At 34.7% G+C, this 26,374-nt stretch overlaps 1 protein-coding gene across 1 annotated transcript in view; it reads right to left on the bottom strand.

Annotated features, from left to right (window-relative positions):
- Window positions 1-25,459, bottom strand: part of FNBP1L (formin binding protein 1 like) — a 32,734-nt gene extending 7,275 nt beyond the window's left edge. The window contains exons 1-10 of the mRNA XM_026853933.1: window positions 25,434-25,459; window positions 21,987-21,999; window positions 20,553-20,668; window positions 13,003-13,056; window positions 11,484-11,631; window positions 11,017-11,079; window positions 9,277-9,381; window positions 8,619-8,747; window positions 6,421-6,567; window positions 5,424-5,627 (exon numbers count right to left, since the gene is read on the bottom strand). Coding sequence (XP_026709734.1) covers window positions 5,424-5,627; window positions 6,421-6,567; window positions 8,619-8,747; window positions 9,277-9,381; window positions 11,017-11,079; window positions 11,484-11,631; window positions 13,003-13,056; window positions 20,553-20,668; window positions 21,987-21,999; window positions 25,434-25,459 — 1,005 coding nt within the window. The remainder of the gene's footprint in view (window positions 1-5,423; window positions 5,628-6,420; window positions 6,568-8,618; window positions 8,748-9,276; window positions 9,382-11,016; window positions 11,080-11,483; window positions 11,632-13,002; window positions 13,057-20,552; window positions 20,669-21,986; window positions 22,000-25,433) is intronic.
- Window positions 25,460-26,374: the final 915 nt, after the last annotated feature.

Below are 26,374 nucleotides of genomic sequence, written 5' to 3'. Positions count from 1 at the left end.
CTATTGTAGGAAAAGAAACAAACACACAGCCAACATTGCACAAAATAGCAGAATTTGATGATGATGAAGGACTGGTCAGCCATATGCAAGTAATTTGTTAATTATAGCTAACAATCCACTACCATCACTTTTACAAATGTAATTTTTACAATGTATTTACTTTATTCTCACCGTAGAACTACAATAAAAAATTATAGCTTTCTGAAGCTTAGAGGTCAGTAATTTTTCTTTCTGAAAATAACATTTGGGTCATTGCTGCTATCCTAGAAAATGGTTTAGTTGAGATAAAAATATTTAAGGAGCAAAGACTTTATCCTTAGAGGAAGCAAATGAAACATGGGATGCCAGGTGTCACATCTTGGGTTTAACATTCACAGTATTCCATGATTTCAGAGAACCCTCCAGAGAAAGGCCAAGCAACTTAGATGTGTATCTCCAACACCATTTATGACACTAAACAATTGTTAAGGCTGTTGATTGGGGCACACACAAAATTGGAATTTATAGCAATAAGGAAAGCGCCTTCACAAATGATACGTTGGTAGAAACCTCAATAAAGTCCAAAGATGTAAAACGGCTACAGAATAAACTTGTTGTTCCCTTTAGAAAGAGTCTTCCAAGAAAATACAAGTAAGGTTTACATATCATTGTTGACGATGCCTCAAGTGGCATTGAGCAAAGACCTCTCATAAGCACTAACGCTATCTGGAAATGTTCAGGTTTCAAAGGAAAATAAGCAGCATTTAATTGTAGTACTAATAAAACAAGTTACACTTGTTCACACTTAGAATCCAATAACCTATTCTACAGCTACTGTTTGCTGCTTTTGCTATACATCACGATAGGAAAATCTAATGCAGGAACCACAGAATGAGGGCAGTCTGGTTCTGTGATCCCCAACGCCTTGAGTGAAATCTTATACAGGGCACATTAAACAAAACCACCAGTATGCTTAGTGTCTGATATATGCAAACTCAGGGATAAACCTCAGTAGAGCAGGAGCAAATTAAATACCATTTGGTAGTTCTGCATGTCAATACCACTTGGACATCCTTTTCCAGGGACAAAACTGGAAAACAGCATCATGTACTAGCAACTATTAAGCATTGAATCAAGATGTATTATAACAGATAAGATTGATCAATGAGATAAAAAGATCTATTAGAATTACAGTCTACATTTCAGCTGAAAAGGCACTCAATATGTGATAGTGACATCTGTTCAAATGCTTGCAAGGAATTTAAAAATATATAAAAATTAAATGTTCATCCTGAAGATTTAGAGAGATTAACTATTTAATACTCTGGGGTATTTCAGTTAATCCAGATTTGTAGGATACTAGTGATGCTTGCTAAGTGTATAGAATACTATTTATTCTATATTAAATGCATTCAATTTTACAACATGAACAATGAATTATAAGAATAAAAAAATAAAAACATGGTTTCATTTTCCACTAGCACTTGGTAGTTTTTAGGAGATTATATTTTGCTTCAGTAAAACGTTCTAGAACTGCTGATATTACAAGGTGGTGAGTTGTAAACCAGGAGTCAATATATTTAGTGATCAACAAAAAAGAGGTGTTATCAGACCTGCGCCATTTCAACAACTATCTTATCCGGTTAGTTCCTTGCTGAGTATTCCAGAAGGAACATGACCTTCACGACCAGAAGAAATAATGATACAAGTGACTCAGAAGGGGAAAGGAGAAACTGTCCTCCATAAATACATAAAGGACCACAAGAATTTTCTAAAAAATGGTGGTGGTAGAAAGGGTATTTCCAACATATCTGGGGGGCCTGAAATAAGATGCCACAACATGACTTAAAGTAAGTTTTAAGTGTAACTCATTCTGTTTCAAAATTACAGAAAGGGAGCCTATAAATCATAACTTTACAGCAATATAACATTATTGTAATTGATCTCCATATTATGTCACCAGTTGTCAACCATTCTTCATGCACATAAGACAGCAAGTCAATATTGTTTTCAAATATCAGAAAATCATGAATTATATATAATCAAATACATCCAATTCTCTCATTATTTGGATCAATAAATACCATAAAATGTACATAAACTGGGCAGCCTATGCTTCACTGACATAACAGGAAAGTGCCAGTACATTTATCACTAGTACAAATGTTGCTAGGAAACCACTTAACATTTCCCCTTTATTATCTTCCAAACAAATTCTATTTGTAGAATATGCCACTATAAATTAGTAATTGAATTGGTAAGTCTCAGAAGGTGGCATCTGTTAGTAATTTTGCAATAATTTTACCCAAAGAATACCTTGGGCAAACAAGAACAATTTATTAATCAGAAAATGCATTCAAATGGTAATGTTTCAAAAATCAGTATTTCAAAATCTGCAAGCACCCTGTGCTACAGAATTTGATGTATGAAAGAAAATTTCTCCCTTCTTAGTTCAATGTCTCATAGTCAACTACTATTAATTCAATTAAAAGTCAGCAAAGACAACATCTGATCTGTCAGAAGTTTTTTGCAGTGACTGTATACCAAATGATAAATTACTGCAAAAATATGCCACACAATGGTAAGAAAACATTTGTGAATGTGAACAACAATGAAGAAAGGTATCAAACACATGCTGAGCACCCTCTTTATAACACCTTTTAGGCACAAGTATTTGGAATGCAATAAAAAGTATTCTATTTTATTTTATTTTTAACCTGTTGGTAACTTCTGTATAATATGAGACAAAGTATCCTGAGAGTGACCTTACAGCTGAAGTGTTACTTTTAATAAAGTAAGCCTTATAATGAGGGTGAAGAGCATCAGAAAAGCCACATCACAACCACACTGTTCATAGCCCATCATGCATTTCAACTGTTATCAAACTTACCCCTCTTTTGAGGCTTCTGAAAGAAGGAATTCTGGGCTTCCCTGTTTTTATGTCACTCATGCAATAATGCACTGGTTCAATGGAGAATATGGGGTACTGGGACCCATTAGGAGTACTGGATGTGTATAAACTAGTAGGGGTTAGGGGTGGGGATTGTGGCTAATGTGGAAATAAAGAAAGCAATAAATAAGCCAAATGTTCAAAGTGATTTTAAAATGAAAATTCTGTCTTACAAAAATAAAATTTCCATCCAACACAGAAACAGCTTGTAACTTTCCAGACACATTTACACTATAACGGTTTTTGGTTTTAAAAGGTTCCTGTCATGAATTAATCTTCAGTTACAAGTTGGTGCAGAGAATGAAGGAATATTAAAAAAAAAAAAAAAAGCAGCTTTAGACTCAACACTTCCACAGGTTCCCAAAAAGATCCCCAAGTTGTCTGCCTCTTTTCTTAAAACAGGAAGTTTTGCTTTTCCCAACTTTAGTTCCAGCAATTCTGGAAGCTTGGGCATTCCTGCTCACAGATTCTTCCTACGTTTTGATGTACCCTACCAGGTAAGCTAAAATAGAAATATTAGGTACATCTACAGAGAATGACTAAATCAAAAAGTCTACTCAATCTCTGTAGTCAAGTGGACCTGACACATCAACTGCATAGCATCTTCATCAATATCACCATGAGAACTTTCTCCACTTCTTTCAAATCGCTTCTCTCACTTTTCATATGCTTCGCATACCTCTGCTATTTTTTCCCAGTTTGATTTTTCTGTACCATTTCCTCTGTTGCAAAACTCACTCCCTTTCCAAAAGACTTGTATGCCTTTCACATCAAAAACAGGTGTATGCATATCTGGAAGTCAAGACCAGCCAACAGTTCAGCTAAATGAAGGCCCAAAGGCAACTGTGAATACCCCATCTATAATAAATCAGCATATTTTTATATAAGCTAATTTAAGAATATATATTAAAGCATGTAAATAGTATTTAGAATTAAATAGTATGCTCCCAGCTGCTGTTTTGTAGACTGCCCCTCCATCCTCCCCAGAAACAGGTGAAAAAAAAGGGACATAATTTTCCATTTCCTCCAAGGTCCTTAAGGAAGAGATGCATGCAAGTATGTATACACATACGTGTATCTGCGATCCCACACAGGACACAGTAAGGCTGACTCTCTGAATGCTACACACAGAGAATGAACTGGGGAGAAGAAAGAGTAGAGGAAGTCCTGTCAGCTTTCTTTAGTCATCATCATGCTAATGAATTTCTGAGAACTACAGTAAATGCCAACATTCAGACTGAAAACCAATGCAGATTTTCAGAGCTTCCCTTTCCAAAATTCTAAGAAAGATGTCCTGTCAAACTGGTAATCAAGATCTAGTTTCAGAACAGGCTGAATCTCACCCACCTCTGCAGCCAAATGCAATAAATATGCTAATGGATTAATGATTAAAACTATCACCAATCATTAATTATACTGCATGAAAAGTAAACAATCAGTTTTCATTTTAATCCACAGCTGCAATTATGTAATATACTGAGGAGGGAATCAGCTATATCCTTACTTTCTGGAAAGATCTCCTTTCTTGGAATACTATCAGGTGGAAAATAAATCCTACCACTAACAAGCTCTAAGAATAGTTTCCTGTAATAAATGGCAGAAACTGACTTGAAACATTAAATAAACTCACAGAAATTTGCAGGAATCATTAAAATGACTCACTGATATGCACCAGTACTAAATAAAGATCTAGCATAAAATTTAAATATGTATACACTTCATTATTCATATATATAGCTGATACATGTATTGATAACCTTTTTTGTTGATCCATGAAGGCATCTTGCACAGAAAGCGTTAAGTGAAACTCACATAATAATACAAGAAAGGAGTAAATTCTCTGCTTTCAATTTTTTCTTGAACAGAGGAATATATTTTTACCTATTTCATAGTAATATTTCTTCTGTGACATTTACCTGTATGGAGCTTTAACAGCATGTTTTTTATCAATGAGATATTATAAACTTTAATGTTTTCAGACAAACCTCAGAAGTTTTCAAAACTAGGAGCAGGTAGGAAAAAAAAAAAAAAAAAAAAAAAAATCTATAAAACACTCCTATACATACACATCTACAAAATGTGACATTTAGAAGGAGGTTGCTTTTTGTAAAATAAAAGAGATCTGAAGTCTGCCCCATTCCAAAGCATACTTCCCCGTCCCCTTATTTTTACATTCATAAGTAACACCTTTTCTATGCAATTGCACAAAATCTTTACAGAAACTTAGAAAAGTTACAGAAATGGGAGACTACTTTTATCAAATAACTATGAAAGACATGCCCAGACACAAATCACTGGAAGAAAAATTGGAAAACTTCCGATTTCTAATAAGAGAAGTATCCAACCCTACTCAAACCTTCAGATCTCCTTACACATATTTCTTAAGACAGTGGCAGGCAAGGGGAAGGTTATTTTAACATAAATAAATTGCTGCTTTCATGCACTCTAGATCTTCACATTTTAATTTTCCAAATAGTAATTTCTTAATTGTTACCTTTGGCTTCTTTCCAAATAGCCACAGCTTTCCTTTAGCCTTGCCCACTGTAGTTTTTGAATCAATTCTCATTCCTTCCTGCTTTGGTGTACTGATGGTTCCATCAGAGATAGTTCTGTAAATATTCTGACTGTAATCTTCAAATGGAAAATCTCCAGGAGGTTCAAAACCAGATTTGAAGCAGTCTATCACTAGTTGAGAGTCCTAAACATAGGACATTAAGGAGTTTAAAAAGCAAAACAAGCAAACCCATCAAGAACCAAAGAGAGAAAAACACAGTGACAAATTTTCCTTTTATTTGCAGAAATGGACAGATGGGAAATTGAGAGCAAGCTCAAAATGCATGCTTTTGCATAGATCACATTAAGATAACATATGTATTTTTTTTCTCAGCAGTGTTACCATGAGTATTGATCAAAGCATACCCTGCTATTCACAACCCAGCAAACGCTCCCCAAGCGTTATCACAAATTTAAAACAGTACATATTTTATGGCCAAACTACTACTCCACCTTCTAATCCTTCAACATCAGCACTGAAATAAAGATAACACTAAGAAACTACATACGGTATAACAGGGAAGAACACGTATTAGAAGGAATGAGAAAAAAGTGCCAATAGCTGCAAACAAACAGGACACAGAATGGTACCTGGTTAACCAAACACCCTTTATGTCATTTAAAACTACATACTGGAGAAAATACCAATCACGTTGGTATTCTAGGGTGTTTCAGGATAACCAAAACAATGTGTCCAAAATCCCATACACTGAGAAAGTGTCAAAGACCTTCAGATCACAAGTAAGCTATAAACCAGGTAGAGAACAGACACTGACAGTGGAAGTGATCATTTAGGCTAAAACTGAAGTCAACAACACTTATCAAGCAGACAAATATTTAACAACAGAAATACAAATGTCCATCTTTTCCCATCTCCACAACTTCCATATCAGTTAAATTGCTCATGCACATTCAAAAAGTCACTCAATTCTACTTACTCTATGTTCATCAACTGATTTTGCTGCAAGGATCATCCCTTCTAAACATTTAGAGATAATCGGAATAACCTTGCGCTCAGAGTCAGCAAAGCCTTTGTAACATTCACTAAGTTTGATAGTCCTTCTTTCATCCATTTCTTGAAGTTGCTGCAAGCACAAAGTAAGATAAAATAAAGCTTTTAATCGCAGATATCTTTCACCCTATCCTGATGTATGCAGTTACTGTGGCCACCAGTGTCGTACAGAATTTCTGTGCTTTCCCCGTAATTTTATTTGCTTAACAAAACGGAACTTACTTAAATTAAAAAATCAAGTCCTTTCAGACACAGACTTAAGATGCCCAGAACATTAATTATGAAGAGGTGATACTATTCGATTTTTTAAAATTATGTGAAGGCAGAACTTTCTTTTCCTTATTCTTTTAAGAACATGTACAGTGGCTACAGCCACCTATTTAGCTTGAAATATTTGTTTCATGCAAAACTCAAAACAGTAAAGAAATTCTACTAAGTTCTACATCTCCTCACTCTCCTCCTAGTTCCAAATAATTTATCTGTAGTGATAAATATTTCTATCTTGCTTTTATTTTTATACTTTCCAATAAATATCAGTGATTTTAAAGAGTAGGAAAAATTAGAAATAATAAAATTATATGCTGTTTAGACATGCTCTCTGATTTGATATACAAACCATTTCCTTTAGAAGTGAGCAAGAAAATAAAGAAAAGAATACCATTACATAGAAGTCTACTGGAACACAACAAAAAGAACAAATTAAAGAGAAATACTATTAAGTTAACAGCCTTTCGCTAATTGTAGATGGAAAAAAAAAAACACAAAAGAAAACAAAAAGCAATAGTACATACATCAATAAGTTATCAAAAAGCGGATAAGAAGTTGGATCTTTCCTATATCTACCCTAACAAAGGCAGATGTCTCAAACAGCATCCAATTTCATCTCTCCCAAACAAAGCATCAACTTAGCAATGCTACATACCTCTCCCAAGGTAACCCCATAGAATGTTACCAAACACTTGCAAGGAAATAATATAAAGTTAATCCAAAAGCAAGTAGGACTAGTCCTTTCTGCTCTTACAGATTTCAAAAACCAGAAGTAATATCTTACAACTATGATTAATTTTAATCCTAGAGAAATAAAGGCAATAAACCAAAACTCTGATCCAAGCTACAAAGCTGATTGAACTGTTTCTCCTGGGAGTTGACTGCAGTTCCTCCATCAGTGTGCTAATGTCAGACCTACTGCAGTTAGAATATTAGAAAATTCTTTAATAAGCCAAGGTAATTTTCTTCTGTGAATCCTAGACCTTCCAATATGTATTTTTAAAAAATATGAACTCCCTTGTGCTTCTGAAAAATATCAAGCATTCTTAAAGTTGGTATACTTTCAAATAAAGTCTGTTTTCACTTTCCATTTCCTCACTCCACGTCTCAGAATCAGTTTGTACAGTCACAGTATTCTCCCAAATGGCTGAATATATGTGTCAATACACTTCTGAACCCTCCCTCACCTGATGCCCCACAACTATTTTACTTTAAACTAGTTTTGCAAAGTCTGTTTTTAAAAAAAATCTTAAATCAACCCACAATTTAACAGTTTTGTGAAGCACCTTGAGAAATCCCCTTTTCAGATGCAGAGTATTGATCTAATTTGACCTTTAACTTTTTTATTATTTTAGAGAGTTCTGTGGATTGCTAGTAATACTGATGAAGCAATAACCAGTTCAGGGTTGGGGGAGTGCTTCTGTCTCCAATCCACCCACATTTTATACCTGTACATGAAATATGTTAAGCTACATAGCCACCATTAACTATAATGCTTTCCTCCATCTCTGCCAGAGTCAAAGCATTCACACACACAAATGTCAAGAGAACTAGAAATCAAAACTTATTAGAATGATTGTTTTAAATATTTCTTCTTCACCCATGTCTCAAATGTTCATTTTGCCCTATCTCTTCAACAATATTTAAGTAGTCTATAAAATATAAAATCTTCACAGAAAATGCAATGAAATATTTTCATTACAAGTCTAAGCATAATTACTGTCTCATGATAAAACACAGCTTGTATCAAGATTATGCTAATTTCTTGGTAAAATTATCCACTTCCCAAAGTTTTAAATTTTAAAATCTACTTCTCCCTTAGAAGATCAGACATACTTTCTCTGTGAATTAATTTACCTTATAAATCTGAGGAATGACAATGTAGTAGTGTTTGTGCTGTTCCCCATTAAAATTCTGTAGTTGTGCAGCATATTCATTTTTGTTTTCATCAGCCATATGTGTGCGCAGGTTTAACTGTTGCTTAGCCTAGTAGGAAAGTGTTATCAGATCAAACATGTCTTGTGCTTTTCAATGACATACAGGATTATTTTAATTCATTTTACCAACTATGCAAAAACACTAATCACAAATCATCAAAACTGATATCCTTATAATTGAAATAAAAAGAACGTGAGACTTCATGTATACTACAGCCCTAACTGGTTATATACAAAGAGAGCAACGATGACTTCGCCTCCCTTAGCCACATCACTAAATGCATATCCTAAAAAAACATAGAAGTGACTGAACATATACACCACAAGGTACCAAAACCAGTGAGCATGCCTGTTTAAGGAAGATAGTCATCATATCACAGCATCATCCCCAGACTAATGCAGCATACACCCTTCTCTGTACCGTCTTGTATTTTACTATTTTACTCTAACTTCAATTTTGTACATAAGCAAGCATATTTTATACATGATTTCATACACTCAAATAATGTTGTTCTAGTACTGATGATAAACATGCAAGAATTTTTTGTAATAAAGTAAAGAAATGGTACCACTCTTACCTTCTCAACATCTGCCTTTGTTGCATTAGTGTCGTTGTCCAGTCTTTCGTAGCTTTGCTGTGCCTTCTCCGCCTCTCTGCATTCTCTCTCAAATTTCTTTTTGCTCTACAAAAGCCACAAACTTACTGCTTCAACAGCCACTATCCCCTTTTGGTTTTGTACAGTAATTTTGAATTCTAAATATCAAAGCTTGCATTTAAATATCTTAAATTCACTAAGTACCTGTAAATAAATACACTGTTCTCACAGCAGTGAAGTCTCAAAAATTTTAAACTTTTCTATTTAAAACATACTTCCTTGAAGTACCAGCAAGGAAACAACTGTAATTATAGTATTAAAATATCAGATAATCAAAATACAAAATAACCTACTGCGAAGATTCACAGTTAATGATAAACAGACACGCTCTCTTTCTAGCCAGATTTCAATAACCCAAATAAAAGTTAAGGGGTAGAAGACAAACCTGGACTTGTAGGAGTAAACTGTGAAGTTCCCTTCTTTGGTGATCAATTTTAATTGAATAAATTCAAGTAAATTATTTTAAAGTTATCCTGAGGATTTTTTGGTTTTGTTGGTTTTTTTTTAATAATTGCATTAATAATACAATCTACATTACAAGATTGCAGCACATCCATCCAGTATCATCAGTATTCATAACAACTGGCATAGCCATAAGCAGCACAGACAACAGTATTCAATGTACTTGAGGTTCAATATATATGGCTGTTGTCAAGACAACTGCTGTAGGAAAAACTGTTGCAGCTCAAGAAGTGACTATCTCTAGAGACAAACTGGCAACAGAGACTCTGTGAGCACTGCTCTCCTGCTCCAATGCAAAAGTCAGGCCACTGAGGTTAATGTGTCCCTTAAAAGCTGTATGCATTTAAAAGATTGACTTTGCACTCAAGTAAATACAGTGCATTTACTTGATTGTTTGAGGTGAACTCCGGAAATTATCTTGGTGAAGGGTGACAGCATCTAAAACTACCACATCTGCTTCTACTCTGAATCTCTGACCATGAATTAAACTCATTTTGACATGACACTGAAGGAAGACATTGCTGATCCGGGTCCACAATAAAATAGAAATTCACCTCTCTGGTATTCTTCACAACAATCTGGATCAAAGATATAATAAATTTCTAAGACACAAAACCAACAGAGTATCAGAATACATCTTGTCACACTTGGCTGAATTTTATGTTTTCTCATCTTCAAAAGCATGTGTCTCAAGAAAAATTAGTTTATAATCTGTTCTAGTGACATTAACTTCCTACATTTCTGTTAAAAAAGAAATTCTACCACCTGAAAATATAAGAGTCTATAGTAGTATTCTTGAATAGATGTTATGTGCTGAGCCCTCAAACTCAAGTCACAGAGTGACTTAAGATTTAATCTTCATATAAATAAATTTTCATTGTTAATTAGTCTCTAAACAAAAATTAGCCCACAGAGAAGCAACCAAAGATGTCTGTACCCATGTTAAAAACAGATTCCTTTGCACTGGATAAAAGCCAAGGCTTCACTCAAACATACACACAGAAGCTGTTTAAAGGAGATTTTTTTTAAACAGGGAACTACAAATACATTGAACTGAATTTCGGATGTTACAAACTCTGATTTGGACATTCAGTAATAAAGCCAAATATTAAAGTCTAAGCCAGACAGATGACAACTGTTTCATTTATAGACTGTATTATTAAGTTTGACAGAAAAAAACACCCCTAAACACAAACTCACATTATCCATCTGTTTCCAGCACATGTCCAGATACTGTTGAGCCTTTCGCCCTTCCTGAAGATGCTAAAAACACCACAAATAAGTTTAATTCACGTATCTTTTTAGTACTACTACTATTAGTTAGTTCCTGCTCTAGTTGACACCCTATGATGTGCAGTATCTCCCACAAGTTACCAGTACTCTTTGGAAGACATTACTAATCATGTAAAATCAGTACCACAGATGAAAATTACACTGATCAAAAAGCTACTACCAAGCACTGTCTTCCAAGATAATAATTTTTAGGTTTAATAACTAGTAAAACAGTACATAAAAAACCAGAATAACTTTAAGTATGTGCTTTATAAATGTATTAAAAACCCATTTTACTGCCAAGTTCAATGAACTGGGTAAACAAATGCATCATGTTGTTAAAAAAAACATATCCATTTCGATATCCTATTATCAAATCAAAATACAGAAATTACCATTTTTCTCTCAGTTTTTAGATCATGAGAGTATCTCATCAATTCTCCATACACTCTGTGTCCCATTTCTTCTGCAACTACTTCTCGTTGTCCTGCGTAGTCATTCAACTCATTAAGGATGTTAAAAAAGGCAATACATGAAGTAAACCTGACAGAAAGCACACACACAAAGACATAGATAAACAAAAAGTGAGACAGTTTTTTTTTAAATGGACTTCTTTTAGTAAGTCTGTACTCCTGGTTAAATAAAAAAAAAATCATACTTATATTACAATAAACCTTATCTTAATGCTAATTGGAGTAGAAATGCAAATTGGGAAAGCCTACATTTAGCCTAGCATGTACTATATGTTGCAATGTCTCTTCAAATACATTTTATAAGAATATGGATTTTTGTGGATAGAAAAGAAAGAAGAAAAATACTACCTGGAAAGCCCTGTAGTATAGTGGTATGTCCTAAGCTGCCAACTGAGAGGCCTGAGCTTGGGAACGGATACATACGTCCCTAGGCTCGGAGGCTGAACTTGCTGCAGAGATGATGTGCTTGGTAGTCTCGAGGGTGGAACATGCCAATCATACCACTCATATGCATCCCGATGGATGATCTACAGAACAAGTTTGCTATCAGCTCTGGAGACAGCTGCCTGTTTGCCTGCCCACCTCTTGGCTGGAAGTAAGGTGCCACTATGGCTGGCACTAAAAAGGGGGGAAGAGGAGGGGCAAAGGGTAGAAAGTGTGTGTGGAAGGGAAGAAAGAAAAAAAAAAAACAGGCACCACATTAAAATTTACATCTTTCTCTCTTAAATGTGGAATACTGCCATCTCCATAGGCTTGGCTCTGGGGAATTCAGATGCTACCCTAGCACTAGAAATCCCATTCCCTGTGGTCCAGGATCTTCAAACAGTCAAAAGAGCTAGAGAAAATCCTAGTGTGAATTCTCAGGCACTCTGTGCACAGCATGTGCTCTGGCTGCAACCTGAAATCTCCCCACTTTCTTTCTTTGTAAGAATTATCCCGAAAGACAAAAAAAAAAAAAAAAAAAAAAAAAAAGTATTGTGTTTTTCTAAATAAATTTTAAAATGGCTATGGCTACGGACAGCAAAACAAGAACCTCTTATAAGTAATCACAAAGTTGTTTAGCACAAATTGTGCCTCCACAGTTAGACAGTCACTATTTTATCTCTGGAGTCGAAGCAAGTCCGCAGTTTAGGAGCTCTTCTTGCCAAAAACATGACAATTTTGTGTACACTCAAGACAAACTTTCAGCTAGCTAAAGATTAATTTGGAACAGAGCAAGTACAACCTGTCATGTTTACTACTTTAAAATACAAATAGAAGTAAAGTCAGGTTTCATGCTTAAGAATTACAGCAGAACTGTAAGAAGCCAAGCACAATTCTTTTGTTGTCTTAGCTGATTAAATACTTTATCTTAAAAAAAGAAAAAAAAAAATCTGTGAAGGGACAGAGTATACTGTAGTCCTCATTTCTTATACATAGAATTCAAAATGCACATTTTTACCTGGGTTCCTCATCTTTGGGTGAACGTTTAGGACAGTACTTCTTAACCAGATTTCTATTAAGGAAGAATGAAAAAAAGATGCTATTTTAGAGTCTCTTTTGAGAAGACATAAACATAGAAAACTGCAAAAGCAAACTATTTCTTTTTAATGACTACAAGGAAGAGACCTACTCACTCTGTCATCTTACAAAGGTCCTTTAGATAATATGAGGCAGGTATCTATGACATTTTCAAAGTTTTAAGTCACTTTGACCTGGAACAATATAAAGTTTTTTAAAACCCCTATTGCGCAGTGACTAGACATAAAATAATGAGTCCTTAATTTAACATCCTTTTCACACAAGCAAAACAAGCTATCAGACAAGAAAAAAGCAAATGTGTGATCCATATAGACAGCACACACTCTGTGCTATACCCATGAGCACAAAGCTCCATGTCTGAATTAAGCTTTGAGTGCACATTCAGGTCAAAGGTTTTAACCACAGTTATCACCAAATCTTCAGTAAGGGTATTTCCAGAAGAGAAGAGGTAATCTCTTTTCAGGAAATATGTTACAATTTACCCTACCACCTGTGTTGTAAGCATCAGGTCTTTAGACACCAAGAAAAATCTCTAAAAGAATCCATGGAACCAGCACTTTATACAGTATCACAGTCCAATTTCTGAGAATGGTGGTATGAATTCATTTGCTTATAATACAAGACAGAAATAGCATCTTAAGAAACATACATACCATATCACCTACTCTACCCTAGAGCATAAATAACACAGGCATGCGCTACTTACACAAATAACTGCAAAATATTTTCATTTACGTATATTGCCACAAATATCACAAATCCCGTGATGAACATGAAGTCACACAATTTTACAGACAGGAAGAGTAAGACAAGAAAATGTTCACTCATTTTTTCAATTCTTATCTTCCTGTACATCAACCCTTGCTTTAAACTTCTGAGTACACAACTTTTCCAGCACAGCATTCTGCCTTGACTTACAATACTGTTTTTCTGATAGCAATGAGGTTTATTAAAATTCTTGAAATTCAAAAAGATACATTTTTAAAAAAATATCCATTATTTCCTTCTCATTTGCATTTATTGGATGTTCATACCTTTAATTGGTGGCATTTTTTATTCTAGCAATTTTCTAAATTGTTGTGTTTTTCCACGAAACAGAAAATTTGGAATGATAACTCTACTGCAGTTCTTTTCCTTTCCCTGTGAGAGTATATAATTTTAAAGCAAATGAACAATCCTTTTTTGTACAAAACAGGTAAGACACAGGATTTTCCTCAAATTACTGACTCTCAACCTTTGTGCTTTTTGAGGTCAAAGCAGCAAAATATCTCAGTTGCTATTTTTAAAAGCAGCAAACAGTATTTAAAGAGATATCTACTATTCAAATTAAATAGACCAGTATTAAAATACCAATGTCCATCCTCACAAAAATTCTCTTGTTTTCCAAACATTAGAACCACTTCATCAAAATCTTGCTAGTAATGTTCAAACTGTGGACCAGATTGCCTGTTAATGACATCTCTCATTTAAACTATCAGAATAACATTTTTAAGTGTGAATTAATATCTCAGCAGAAAATAAAGCATGTCAATTATTTGCTTTACAACAAACAGAAGCAACACAATGCTGGCAATTTTTTTTCCTGCACATTTCTAAATAATCATACCTTTCATTTAAGAATTAAAAAAAAAAACCCAAAAAACAACAAAACAAGTGCACACAACCAAATAATTTTGTTCACGAGACAGAGTGTTTGCCTTGAGCTTGCAAAGGAAGACTTCTTGAGGTGGACCTGGATTATGCAAAGAATGCTTCTGGTTTTTAACTGGTATAAAATAGACTTCATTTAAACTTCTGTATTGTGTAAAGGGATGATAATTTGTAGTGAAACTGTTTTACCATTCCTGGTCAAAACCAAGACACCATTCACCCAAAGAATTAAATTAAATATAAAACAAGGCAAATGTAGCAGAGCTGCTTTAATAGTTGTCCTTTAATTGGCCAGCGGATAGAATTCTTCCATCTGTCTGTTCAGTAGTAATTGAGACAACTGGCTGTTGATTTATTAAACTAATTATTAATATAGCCTAAAACAGTTTCCCAAAAAGCAGCAAAGCAGTGAACTATAGAAAGCAATTTACACCTACAATGCTACAGGAAAAAAAAAAGAGGAGTAAGAGAAAATTCAACGGAACAAAATCTTATTTCAAAAGGATACAATCCTGTAGCTAAGCAACCACCCAGGAGCCTCTTCAAGGAAAGATTTTCAGAGGTGTTAAAAATGAGAAAAAACACTCACTAAAATACATACTGTTTAAAGCAGCAGGAGAGAAGGGCCACAAATACAAATTATTTTCTAGCGTGCTGATTTCTGTTTAGGTTTAATTTTTTAATGCAACTGTTTACTATTTCTAGGAAGACAAAAATAATATATAATCCTTTCTCCTAATAAAAGCAAGTTTCATTAGTCCATCTTGGCTACCTTAGGATCACAAGAACATGCAGTCTTGAGACACTGTGATCGGGATTTAAGGTTCAATAACAGCATAAGGTACAATAACCAAAGTAAATAAATATGAAACTACAAGCATATGCAGAATTTGAAGTTCTAAGAAAAAGCCAATGTTCATGTGAACAATGAAGCATAAATGGCTTTCCCAAGAAGTGAACACCAACACTTCAAAAAAAGATAGATTTAAAGTTTTGAAAAAATGCAGGTTGACAAGCAGCTGAGTGTGGATCTGAAGAGTGAAACATTATTTCAAAGAACCAGTTGACATTTTAAAGAGTCATAATATTCTTTAACATTTTTATCTAAATGTGTCTCTAATTCTCAGGATCCAAATATGGATCTGGACTAGTTTAGAAGAAAACTGCAGTAGTAACTGCAGACCATCAGAACTGAACCAAATCTATGAGATAAGTTGGCTCTGTACTTCCTTAGAAAAGTACAGATTGATGACACTTCAATCCTCTCTGGAAGTACAATTTAGACAACTTCTACCATGTACGGTCTTACAGACACCTAAAGCAGATTTCATACAGGACTAACCACATCCAGTTGTGCTGCTCCTGTTATTTTATCCATCTCTGGTTTCTCAGTATAAACTGGTCTCAGGTCAACACCAGTGAGAAAGCAGTCTGGACAATATTACCAGTTTTTAAGAGAAGTAGTACCTCAGTCATGTAGCCAGAAGTTTCAAAAAGCACCCTAGATAATAAATTAAAATTATTTATGTAGATGTTTTATGTACATAACTATAAAATTCTATAGACATTTGTACAAAAATTGTGTTTATCAACTCAAAACTACATATTCTACAGTCAAGCAGACTGTAGACTACAGTCTACGGAGTGTAGACTTGACTACAGTCAAGTAATACTGAATGTAAAGAACGGGAGCAGCAGCCATCAATACAGTAGAATTCATATTAAGGCAGCAGCTCATGTACTGGAGCACCTGCTTATACTAAACCTCTACGCCTCTACATCATACTACAAACGAGCCTGGGAACAAACTTTGAAGTCTACTTTCATAAGGTACTAAAAAGATGCAGTAAGTACTTCAAAGCTTTTCATATTTATAAGTAATAGTTTCAACAGGGTTCTGATGGCTTCAGTGACTGCATATCAATATTACAGACTGAGTGAGAACAATGACAATAAACTGTATTTAGTAACATGTCATCAGAAAAAAGTTTTAACTGAAGAGATGAAGCTTAAAAAATTGTCACACGGAATTTGAGTTTACATAGCTAAATGTCCTTGGAACCATCAAGAATTTGTATGTTTTAGCTTGGAGATACATCACTATTAAAAAAAACTTGCCACATCCATATTTGAATAATCAACAGTGTAAATTCTCAGCTCCAATCAAAGGAAGAGAGATTTAAGAAATGAACACATATGGTCATAACTTGTGTCCCAAACTTCACATCTGAGCTTACACCCATTTTAATTAACATTTCCAGGATTCTGCATATAAAAACGCAGTAACTACGTCTCAATTTGACTAGACATAGGCATATATTCATATGGTATTTAGAAAAAAACCACACATACACAGTAGTATGCAGAAGGAACATGAAAAATACATTTGCCCAGATTAACTAGACATCTCCAGAGCTCACACCATACATTTTTTTAAGGGAAACACTCAAGTAGTTCAGGAACAGCCATCACTATTTTCTTTAAACTGATAATAAAGAAACCAACCAAATTCAGAAATCTAGAAATCTTATCCCATATGGTATTTTCATCTATAACTGCAAGTATAACTTGTATTACTGCCTAACATCACAGGAAATAGAATTCATCTGTCTTCTCAAGTGTTACAATGCTTCAGACAGAACAAAAAGGGAGTGAACCTCCAGAATTATTTTGTGTCCAATGATGTGGAAGCAAACAAAACAGACTTTAACCTTGCCCCTTTTAAGCAACAGTACTGATCAAAAACAACATCTGAAAATTCAATTACAAAATTCAGACAAGAGCCCAGTAACTTGACACATACTAACTATATTTTTTCCAATTATAAAATATGAACAAATTAAACAGTCACATAATTAAAATGAAATGCATTAATCTACAATGTATATTGAACTATGTTTGTCCTGACTCACATCCCTGTAACTCAGTAACAGCCTGTAACAACCTTCACAGTCCTTGGGGTACCACAATATATTAGTCAAGACCTAAGCTACACAAAACTTTACATTTTCCTTTAAGCTAGCTAAAAAAAAAAAAAAAAAAAAAAAAAAATTCATAGTTGCCTTTTTTCGGAACAAAGTATATCGCAGACAAAGAAAAGACAGGCTCTCTAGACCATTTTCTCCATAGACATTCGAGGATTCCTCAATGGTTTCTATTTTTCTTAGATTTTTCCTCAGTATCAAGAACTGCCTATCAAATAAGAATAACAAGGAATGACTTACAACCTAAAACCAGCATTAGTTACACAGTTCTCACTTCTGGAATTACTCAGCGACCATAAACTGCAATAACTACATACAGTAAGAATATAGTGAGGTCACACAAGCAATTCCTCATATGCTGTACATGCATCACTGGTCATCTCCTAGAAGACTTAGAACAGTTGTTGCACCTGGGAAAGTCTTACCACTAATTGTGACAGTATAAAAAAAAAAAAAAAAAAATCATCAAAATGCAAGGGTATACAAAAAGTGAGTATGAATTTCTGCCAGGACACAGACTCTCATTTGTGAAAACTTATGAAAAATTCACTCAAGTTTTCATCCTTGGGTTTAAGTCTATGAGAGTAAGATCCATCAACAACCAACAGAATGTTCATGGCCCACACAGAAACCAAGACAGAAAAAAAACCCCAAATACCACAGTACATCACTAACATTATCTCCTTCAGTAAAGTTGTTTTTGTCTCCCATCCAAGTACTAAAGAGAGCCACAGAACTACCAAAACGTGACCACTCACCGTACTGTTTATACATCTACTAAACAAGGGCATAATAAAAGGCATTATGAAGAGATTCTTGAAACTCTATTTTTCAGATTGTATTTCATTATAGAAGGAAATTGATGATAAACCAGAAATTTCTATCAGAGATATTACTATCTCACAGGCCATATGCTGCCAGCATTAAAATTCACCAGAACCATAGTCCACCCCAAGATATTTCTCTCTCAGAACTTCTCAGGCGCAAGCTGAAAGACAGTTAACTATTCTGGAGGTGAACATGTTGCTTGACCTCAACCTAGCCTGGGGCCTCACGACTGGTTTATATTTATTAAAAACAGTGAGTGTCCTCAAAAACAATGATGGCTGAAATCAAGTTGTTATCGCAAGACAGTTTACTAAGATTAAATTCTCCTCCAAGGAATACACAGGCAAGAATATCAAAGAGTAGCTTCATGAACCGGTCTACTGGCAGAAAATCAGTCACTCTCTTGTGTGTGTGCTGTCCAGACCCTCACTGGCAGCAGGCAGGAAGTGCATGCATGCACTGCACAACACATGTGCTGCAAGACGTGTGCTTCCCAAACTGTCATACTTACTGCACACGGACAGTCAGTCCAGTCATCTGACAGAAGGGGTACTTGACTTAACTTTCATTTTTGAAAGACACTTTGAGAAAAAAAATCAGTAGTTTTACCCAAAAGAGTAAAATGTTGAACAGAGAAGATTTCCTATTTTCAGTCAAATCTTGAAGTAGTAACGTGGTGTCTCACCTTGCTAGCTGTGGAATAAACCTTTAAATATAATTTCTTCATACTATTTAAGGTAAAGATCTGGATAGGTCCATGCTAATAAAACACATTTCCATTTTTAAACAGAAAACTAAAAACAAATCAAAACTTGGCTATGAACTAGTGCTGTGCATGCTTCAAACTTTCCTTTACCTCTATGTTCTTCTATGCCAGCTTTGGAAAAGTGGTATTTATTTCCTTCCTTTTAAGAAAAAAATTCCTTCAGTAATGTAATAGGATATTACGTTAGGTGAATATACATGACTGGATCAAAAGAAACTGATAAATCAAAGAGGAAATGAGCAGCCTAGACAGAGAACATCCACACCCTCAGCTGTAACCTCATGACTGCATTTATGAGGAAGGATTCCTCAACTCTGTATCTGGTGACACTCTAGTTTGCCAGTGATGAGACAATGGAAGACACCAGAGAGAAGCTGCTATCAGTTTCAGTCTGACAAGGGCTAGGCAGCAGCTTCAGCTGAATCCCCAGAGGAATTCAAGACTGCAAAGACTGTGGTGAAGGCCAAGTTCGCAGGACTGTCTTATTTTAAATCTTGTTCTTCAAGCACTGTGTGCACCTTTTGGTAAAAATCAATCCTACTTTATTCTGAAGAATGTGCTTCTCTGCGATTTCATTGCTGCTGCTCTTCTTGTATGATCCCCATGGGGACACATCTATTGGACCTAAAAGAAGTTTCACTTGGCACCAAAGGAAAGTAAACTGGAGAGGTAAGACAAAGGGTGGTTGGGTTACAGTCTCACCCAAAGGGGTAAGACCAGCTACAGAAAGGGCGTGCTTTATGGACATGAAGATCTGCTGCTTTCTTAAGTTCTACTCAATTATTTCAATCAGATTTCTTAACACAATGTAGTGTGGCTCTTGCCAGTTTAACAGGAGAAATTAATTAGTAGCAAAGGCTTGAAGCTGGATGACTATACACACAAAAATGTAGATATGGATAATGCACTTTGCGACAAACACACTGATACGGGGAAAATATTGCGATGGTTTTGTTTTGGTTGGAATCTTAAAATTTAAATCTTAAACCTTTTTAGTTCAAAGATTTGAAGGGTGGGTGGTAAGAGAGGGAGGGAGGAAAGCAAAAACAAGCAAGTAAGCTCAGACCTGAAGATAATTTTCTAGTTTGGACCGGTAAATAAGAACTTGTCTGTTATGGAAAGAACTAGTGATCTAACTCACTCTGTAAATGAAAAATGGTCATTAATCACATTACATACTTGCCCACCATATACAGTGATTGAGTAACTGTTAAGACTCTTTTAAAAAGAAAAAATCCTTACCTCAGTTGTTTTGCATAGTTTTGCTCAATTTCTATCCTTTCTTTTACAAATTTTGCATATTTCTCCAAGAAGTCAATGCCCCACTGCGTATGCTTGTCCAAGTTATCAAACTGATCCTTTAAAAACAAAAGGAAACAAAAATATGCAGAATTAGTTAAGAATCACAGCAGCACCAAAACCAACAATGTAAGTTATATATGATTATTTCTGTAAGGGAATGCTTGCTACTTGAGTAGAAGTTATTCAAGCTCTAATTCAGTCACGTGTGTATATAACAGCTATATACCAGAATAGTAAGCTGTAAGTGCAGGCACAGATCTACCTCTTTTTGTAAAAACAGCTCTAAAGATTTGCATTTTAAGTTGTATGCAGTCTTTGATCACTTTCACAATGCAAATGTGTCTTTTTTTCCCCCCTAAAGATCCCTTAATTCAAAAGTGGATCTTTTCCACCAAGATAACAAAAACATAACCAAAGATCAGTGTTAGGTAAGTAAGACCATTCCACAGAAGAGATGTGTTTGGCAGTTTTAAAGCACAAAAAGTTGTAATTTCATTGGATACAAAAAATTACTTCCACTCTTACAACTACCCACTGAAAGAAAAAGAATTATAGCTGCATGACTAAGTTGGGTGTAGTATGAATATGAAAAACATTTATTAAAGCAAATCTATACACACAGTTCACAATCAGCTCTAGCAGAGATTCCAAAGAAAGCAAACCTGTCCTTAGCCATTAAGAAAGTTATAGCAAAGGCACAAAGAAGAGAAACAGTAAAAAATAAACCATGCTTCCAAAAACAATTGGGAGATTTTAAATACATCAGATCAACTTCAAAACTAATCCTTCAATGTATTCTGTACTGATCAACAGGTGGAGGATACACTGGTTAGGAGTTCAAAAAACAAGTAGGAATATGGGGTTCAGAGTTAAACAGGAATGAATAAAGGTAAAAAATACAGCCTAGCAAATATTTTTAGTCTAGCACATACTTGAAATTTTGCTAAAAATCTGCCACAGTGTAAAAATCAAGGATTTTCAGCTTATGGCAGCATTTACAGTGAATTTTTCTTAACAGTTACTTAGTAATCTAGAAAGACAAGCAACTGCAACATCAAAGTTTGTGTCCTGTATATTCTGAATTCAAATACACTTCACAGTAAATTAAAAAAAAAAACAAAAACAAAAAAACCCCAAACATTTAAAGGCAAAGTTTATTTAACTTACAGAAAAAATGGTGAGGGGTGTTTACCAGAAGCTGTGTCTTGCAGATTCAATAACTTGCCTGAACCTAATGAATTATGTCAACCTTTAGTAGTAGCAATTTAAGTTAAATTTCAACATGCACTAGGATGATCATAATTTAAATTTTAAAATGCCATAAAATGCTGCAGGGCTTAGCACTCAAGGAAATGGCATTCACTAAAGACATACCAAGACAACACAGCTATATACAACCAACAAAAATGACAAAAAAAGAACATAAAGGGATTAAGATTGCTCTCAGATCTTGCCTTGTGGGCTCAGTATCCTACACCATGGCCATTAGTGCCTTGAACACTTCAATCCAATGGCATACAAATACTGCCAAGGAAAACCCATCCTGTTCCACTATCAGCCGTGTGCTCCTGCCTCTCCATTACTCCCTCCACCAAAACCACAACCGCTTTCCCTGACCATCTGTTTCACCAGGGAACCATAAAAACAGCCAAGAGACAGGATGGACTAAAGACAACAGTTCAATGTATTTGGGAAACCATGGCCTTTATCTGATATTGTTCTGATGTGCTCACTTTACACCAACTGGACATTTCCATACTAAATAACTTTTGTCAAATAAAGCCATATTCCTGCTGTTGTTTTTAGAAAAGTTGCATCTGAATTGTTTGTGCATGGAAAGGAGATGGTTACCACACTATAGTGTCAAACTATGGATGCATATATGCATAAAATGCATCCTCAATCTCAAGAAGCCTTTCTTTTCTGTATTCCACTCATTTTTGTAATTGACAACATTAACCTGGCATCCAAAAGAAGTTTTCAAAACGTGCTTTTGGCATGAAGCCAACATCCAATACCATTAAGAACTGACTTCCTTCAGCGCATACCAGAACAAAGCCTCTGCTGTCCTACTTAGGCTCTTTAGTCCACAAAGCTCTCATTTGCTGCTAAGGTTTCATTAGCATTACGGAACACCGCATCACTTATGTTTCTGAACATGTAACCAGAGAGGACAGCTTTCCAAATATTTTGTTCAGACAAAAAAAGGACTCTATTGGTCAAAATTAATTCTCTGCTACTAATATGAAACTGGAATGGGAAAAAGTGAGTACATTACATGCTATTCTCCCCTCACACTTTGTTGAAGTATTTAATCACTGACCAAGTGCCAAAAACTCCTCCTTTCCTCAACTTCTCTTCATTTGATTCTAGAAACCATATGCTCTGTGCAAAGACAGCTTTGTAGGATTATCCCATAGCTCCTCAAGAAAAGAAAGAATTTGTTCCCTCCCTATACAAGGAACATGCATAGAACATACACAGAATCACATGAATGGAATAAATCCCATGAAACAGAAAAATTAAAACCCATTAGCTATCCTCATCACCCTGTGGACCTTTACATTAGTACAGCTCCTCCACCATTATTGACATCTATGAAACTACTCACGGTTACGTTAATGACCTCCTAGATAAGAAAGAGCAATCTTAATTTAGTGGGCCATTGGTCCACATTTACTGGAATTAGAAAAAAAAAAGTAGTAGTATATTCCCACTTTGAAGAGTGAGACAGCTTCACATCAGTTTGTTCACTGCCATTTTTTGGTCAGCAACTATATAATGCACTATTATAGAATGAAACATACAAAAAATACTTTAAGTAGTACATAAGCATTTTTTGAAAACTGGCTTATGAATGATTAAAGTATGTATGTCTTAAAAAAAGTAATCTACAGATGATTTGTAGTTTTGAATTAAAATTTAAAAAAACTATAATAAACTCACATAAACATGGATTCCTTGGATTAAATTGGATATACTGATGATGTCTCTTATTCTCTATAGTCATGTATGTACTGTAAAACAGAGCTCTCCATTAACAGATAAAGAAAATATATTAAGAAAACATATCAGCTTCACAATATTTCAAATTCTCTATAAACATAATGAAAGTCCGCAGTCATAACGATCACTTTACACAGCTCAATAACAATACTGAGATAAATGAGTAAAAGATAAAGTCAACATTGATGAATATGCAGAAAAGAATGGTCTTTTCAGAAAGGCTTTTAGTCGTGAGTCACAAATTTACTCCTGGTCCTTTCAGCTTCTTAAGCAAAAAGTTCCCTTTTCATATCCAGGAACGCAAGCAGAAAAACTTCCACACTGCTACAAAGGAAATCAAATTAATGCACTGAGATACAAGCCAAGCCAAGTGATATCCTAAAAGGGGGGGAGGGAGCACAAAAAAACAGGCGATATTGTACAGGGGAGAAAATGGACCAAATAATTGCAATGAAATTTAAGCCTAGAATTTTGAAATAAATATATGACTGTATTAATTTGGCTGGCTCCTTTAAAAGAAATGTGAAAACTGCATTAAAGATCAGCAAAAGACAATTTAAAAAAAAAAAAAAAAGCAAGCACATCCTATAATATCTGGCTATCTGCTACCTTGATAGCAAGGTATGTTCTCAACATCCCAAGGCAAATATATATTGCTGTTTGTCTAGTAACTCCCCACACCCCTTAGCAGTTGAGCAGGCAATTTTTGTAAAAAAAACTTCATTAAAACTGCAGCTGACTACTATTAAAATGCTTAGTATCAGCTAATGGATGGTAGCCTTAAGTAGAAACTGCCCACTCAAAAGCTGGAATGTAGTCCAAAGTCTCTACATTATAAACAAACAAATCTGACACTTCACTAGAAGTTTGTAATAGGTCAATATAGACTATTCCAAAGTAAATGCTAACTCCCTAAATTCTACTTCCAGATTATTTACAGGCACCACAGATCAATATTACAAACACTTCGGGTATACAGTTCTAAACTTATCAGGTTTTGCAGATACCAGGAAGCTTTTCAGTAATAGCAGCCAAAGCATCAAAGCAAGGAGTCAAGCTGAATGAAATCTGCACCAAAGACAAAACAACCCTTCCTGAGTTAAACACAAGATTTGCTCTCCCCCTCTTTGAGACACCTGCTTTTTCTCCAAACAAGCCTCAAGAACCAATAAAAAGAAAAACATAGAGGATCTCTTCAGAGGGATGAGCACGGAAGGAATGCTACAGCATGAATATCAACCCCTTTGTTTTCCTAAAGCTATTAATGCCTAGTCCAGACACTGTTTCATATGGGAGTTTCACATAAAAGGCATTAAACCAGATTGAGATTATTAAAGGATTAATTTCCCATCTTTCATCAACTTTAAAAAGCATTTCTACTTGCACTGAAAGCTAGGACTGTGGTATCAAATTCTGCAAAAATTTTCAATTTTCCTAAATGATTCCTTCACAATAAACTGTATTAACGCTGTATTGCTGGTTAGCCTTCAATTCACTGACCTCCATTTTGATGATCAGACAACAGTTGAAAGCCTTAAGAATCACATTAAACCTAAAACTACATAAAATCACAAGGTTAAGCAACCTATCTCAACTACTGTAATTAAATCTGCAATATCTTTAAAATATATTTAATAAAACATTTTATTTGAAATCATGACACCGCATTAATTATGCTACCATCATTTTAATCTCTTTTGACTCAATTGTACATTATTACTTCCATACTTTTATCTCACCACAATTTTAGTCTGTAGTTACCAAAGAGACCTTATTTGCAATTTTGAAGCACTGGCACAAGATTAGTTTATTTACCCAATTCTTCGTTCTCCACGCTTCATAGCTTCGCCAGTCTAAAGTTCCAATTCACTGAGTGGGAGATTAAAAACTCAATCCCATATTTTGCTCTCTAAATTCTTAACATTTATGCAGTCCAGTATAAGGAAATACATACTATGCTCTAATTTGATTCCACAAAGAAAACATTCAGTGCACAGAAAAGCAGAAATCAGGTCTTGTTCAGGGAAAAAAAAACCACAAAATACTTGGAATCAGAAAAGCCCCAGCGCATTTGTGGACAGAAATGCTTGATTTTATTATCACTTTAGGAAAAGCAACAAATTACTTAACCACATAACTGCAAGTCCACAGTAATCCAACTGAGAAAATGTGCGTGATTATATAACTCAACATTGATCACAGCAGTTCTTGTTTACTCAATTAAAGCCCATGAGAGCTTCTCAAATGTACCTGAATTATGGATAAATTTAAATGATAGGGTAAATTCTGCATAATGTCCTTTCTTCCTGCATCAGCAGTACTGCAGAAGACAAAAAGGCCCAACTCTTCAAGAAGTTAAATATTTTAAGTTACAAAACATTATAAAATGACTACTTCACATATTAAGATTTTATCAAACTCGTCTCCTGGAATATCTGAGGTATTTCTATGAAACATTATGCAGCTTGCTTTTTTCTTTTTCCCTTTTTAAAATAAAGATCAAGGCCTTGAATTAAGTTCAAACAATTCAACATTTTACATGAATTAGATGACTCCAGGTAAATTCAGTTGTTTTTAAAAAAACTTCCAGTGTTTGTGCAAAGAACTTCTTGATGTGCTACGTTAAAAATTATGGAAACCATATTCAGACTTAAATATATTAATGAGAAGTTATCATTACAGTGTATACTTTTCCCTACTTGTTTTTAGGACAAATTAGATAATAAAATTGTATTTTAGTTAGACTACATTACACT

The sequence above is a fragment of the Athene cunicularia genome (assembly GCF_003259725.1).
Source record: "Athene cunicularia isolate RWA chromosome 8 unlocalized genomic scaffold, athCun1 chr8_part1, whole genome shotgun sequence".
NCBI lineage: Eukaryota > Metazoa > Chordata > Aves > Strigiformes > Strigidae > Athene > Athene cunicularia.
The sequence above is the reverse complement of the archived record's forward strand: the minus strand, read 5'-3'. Positions and strand labels throughout refer to the sequence as shown.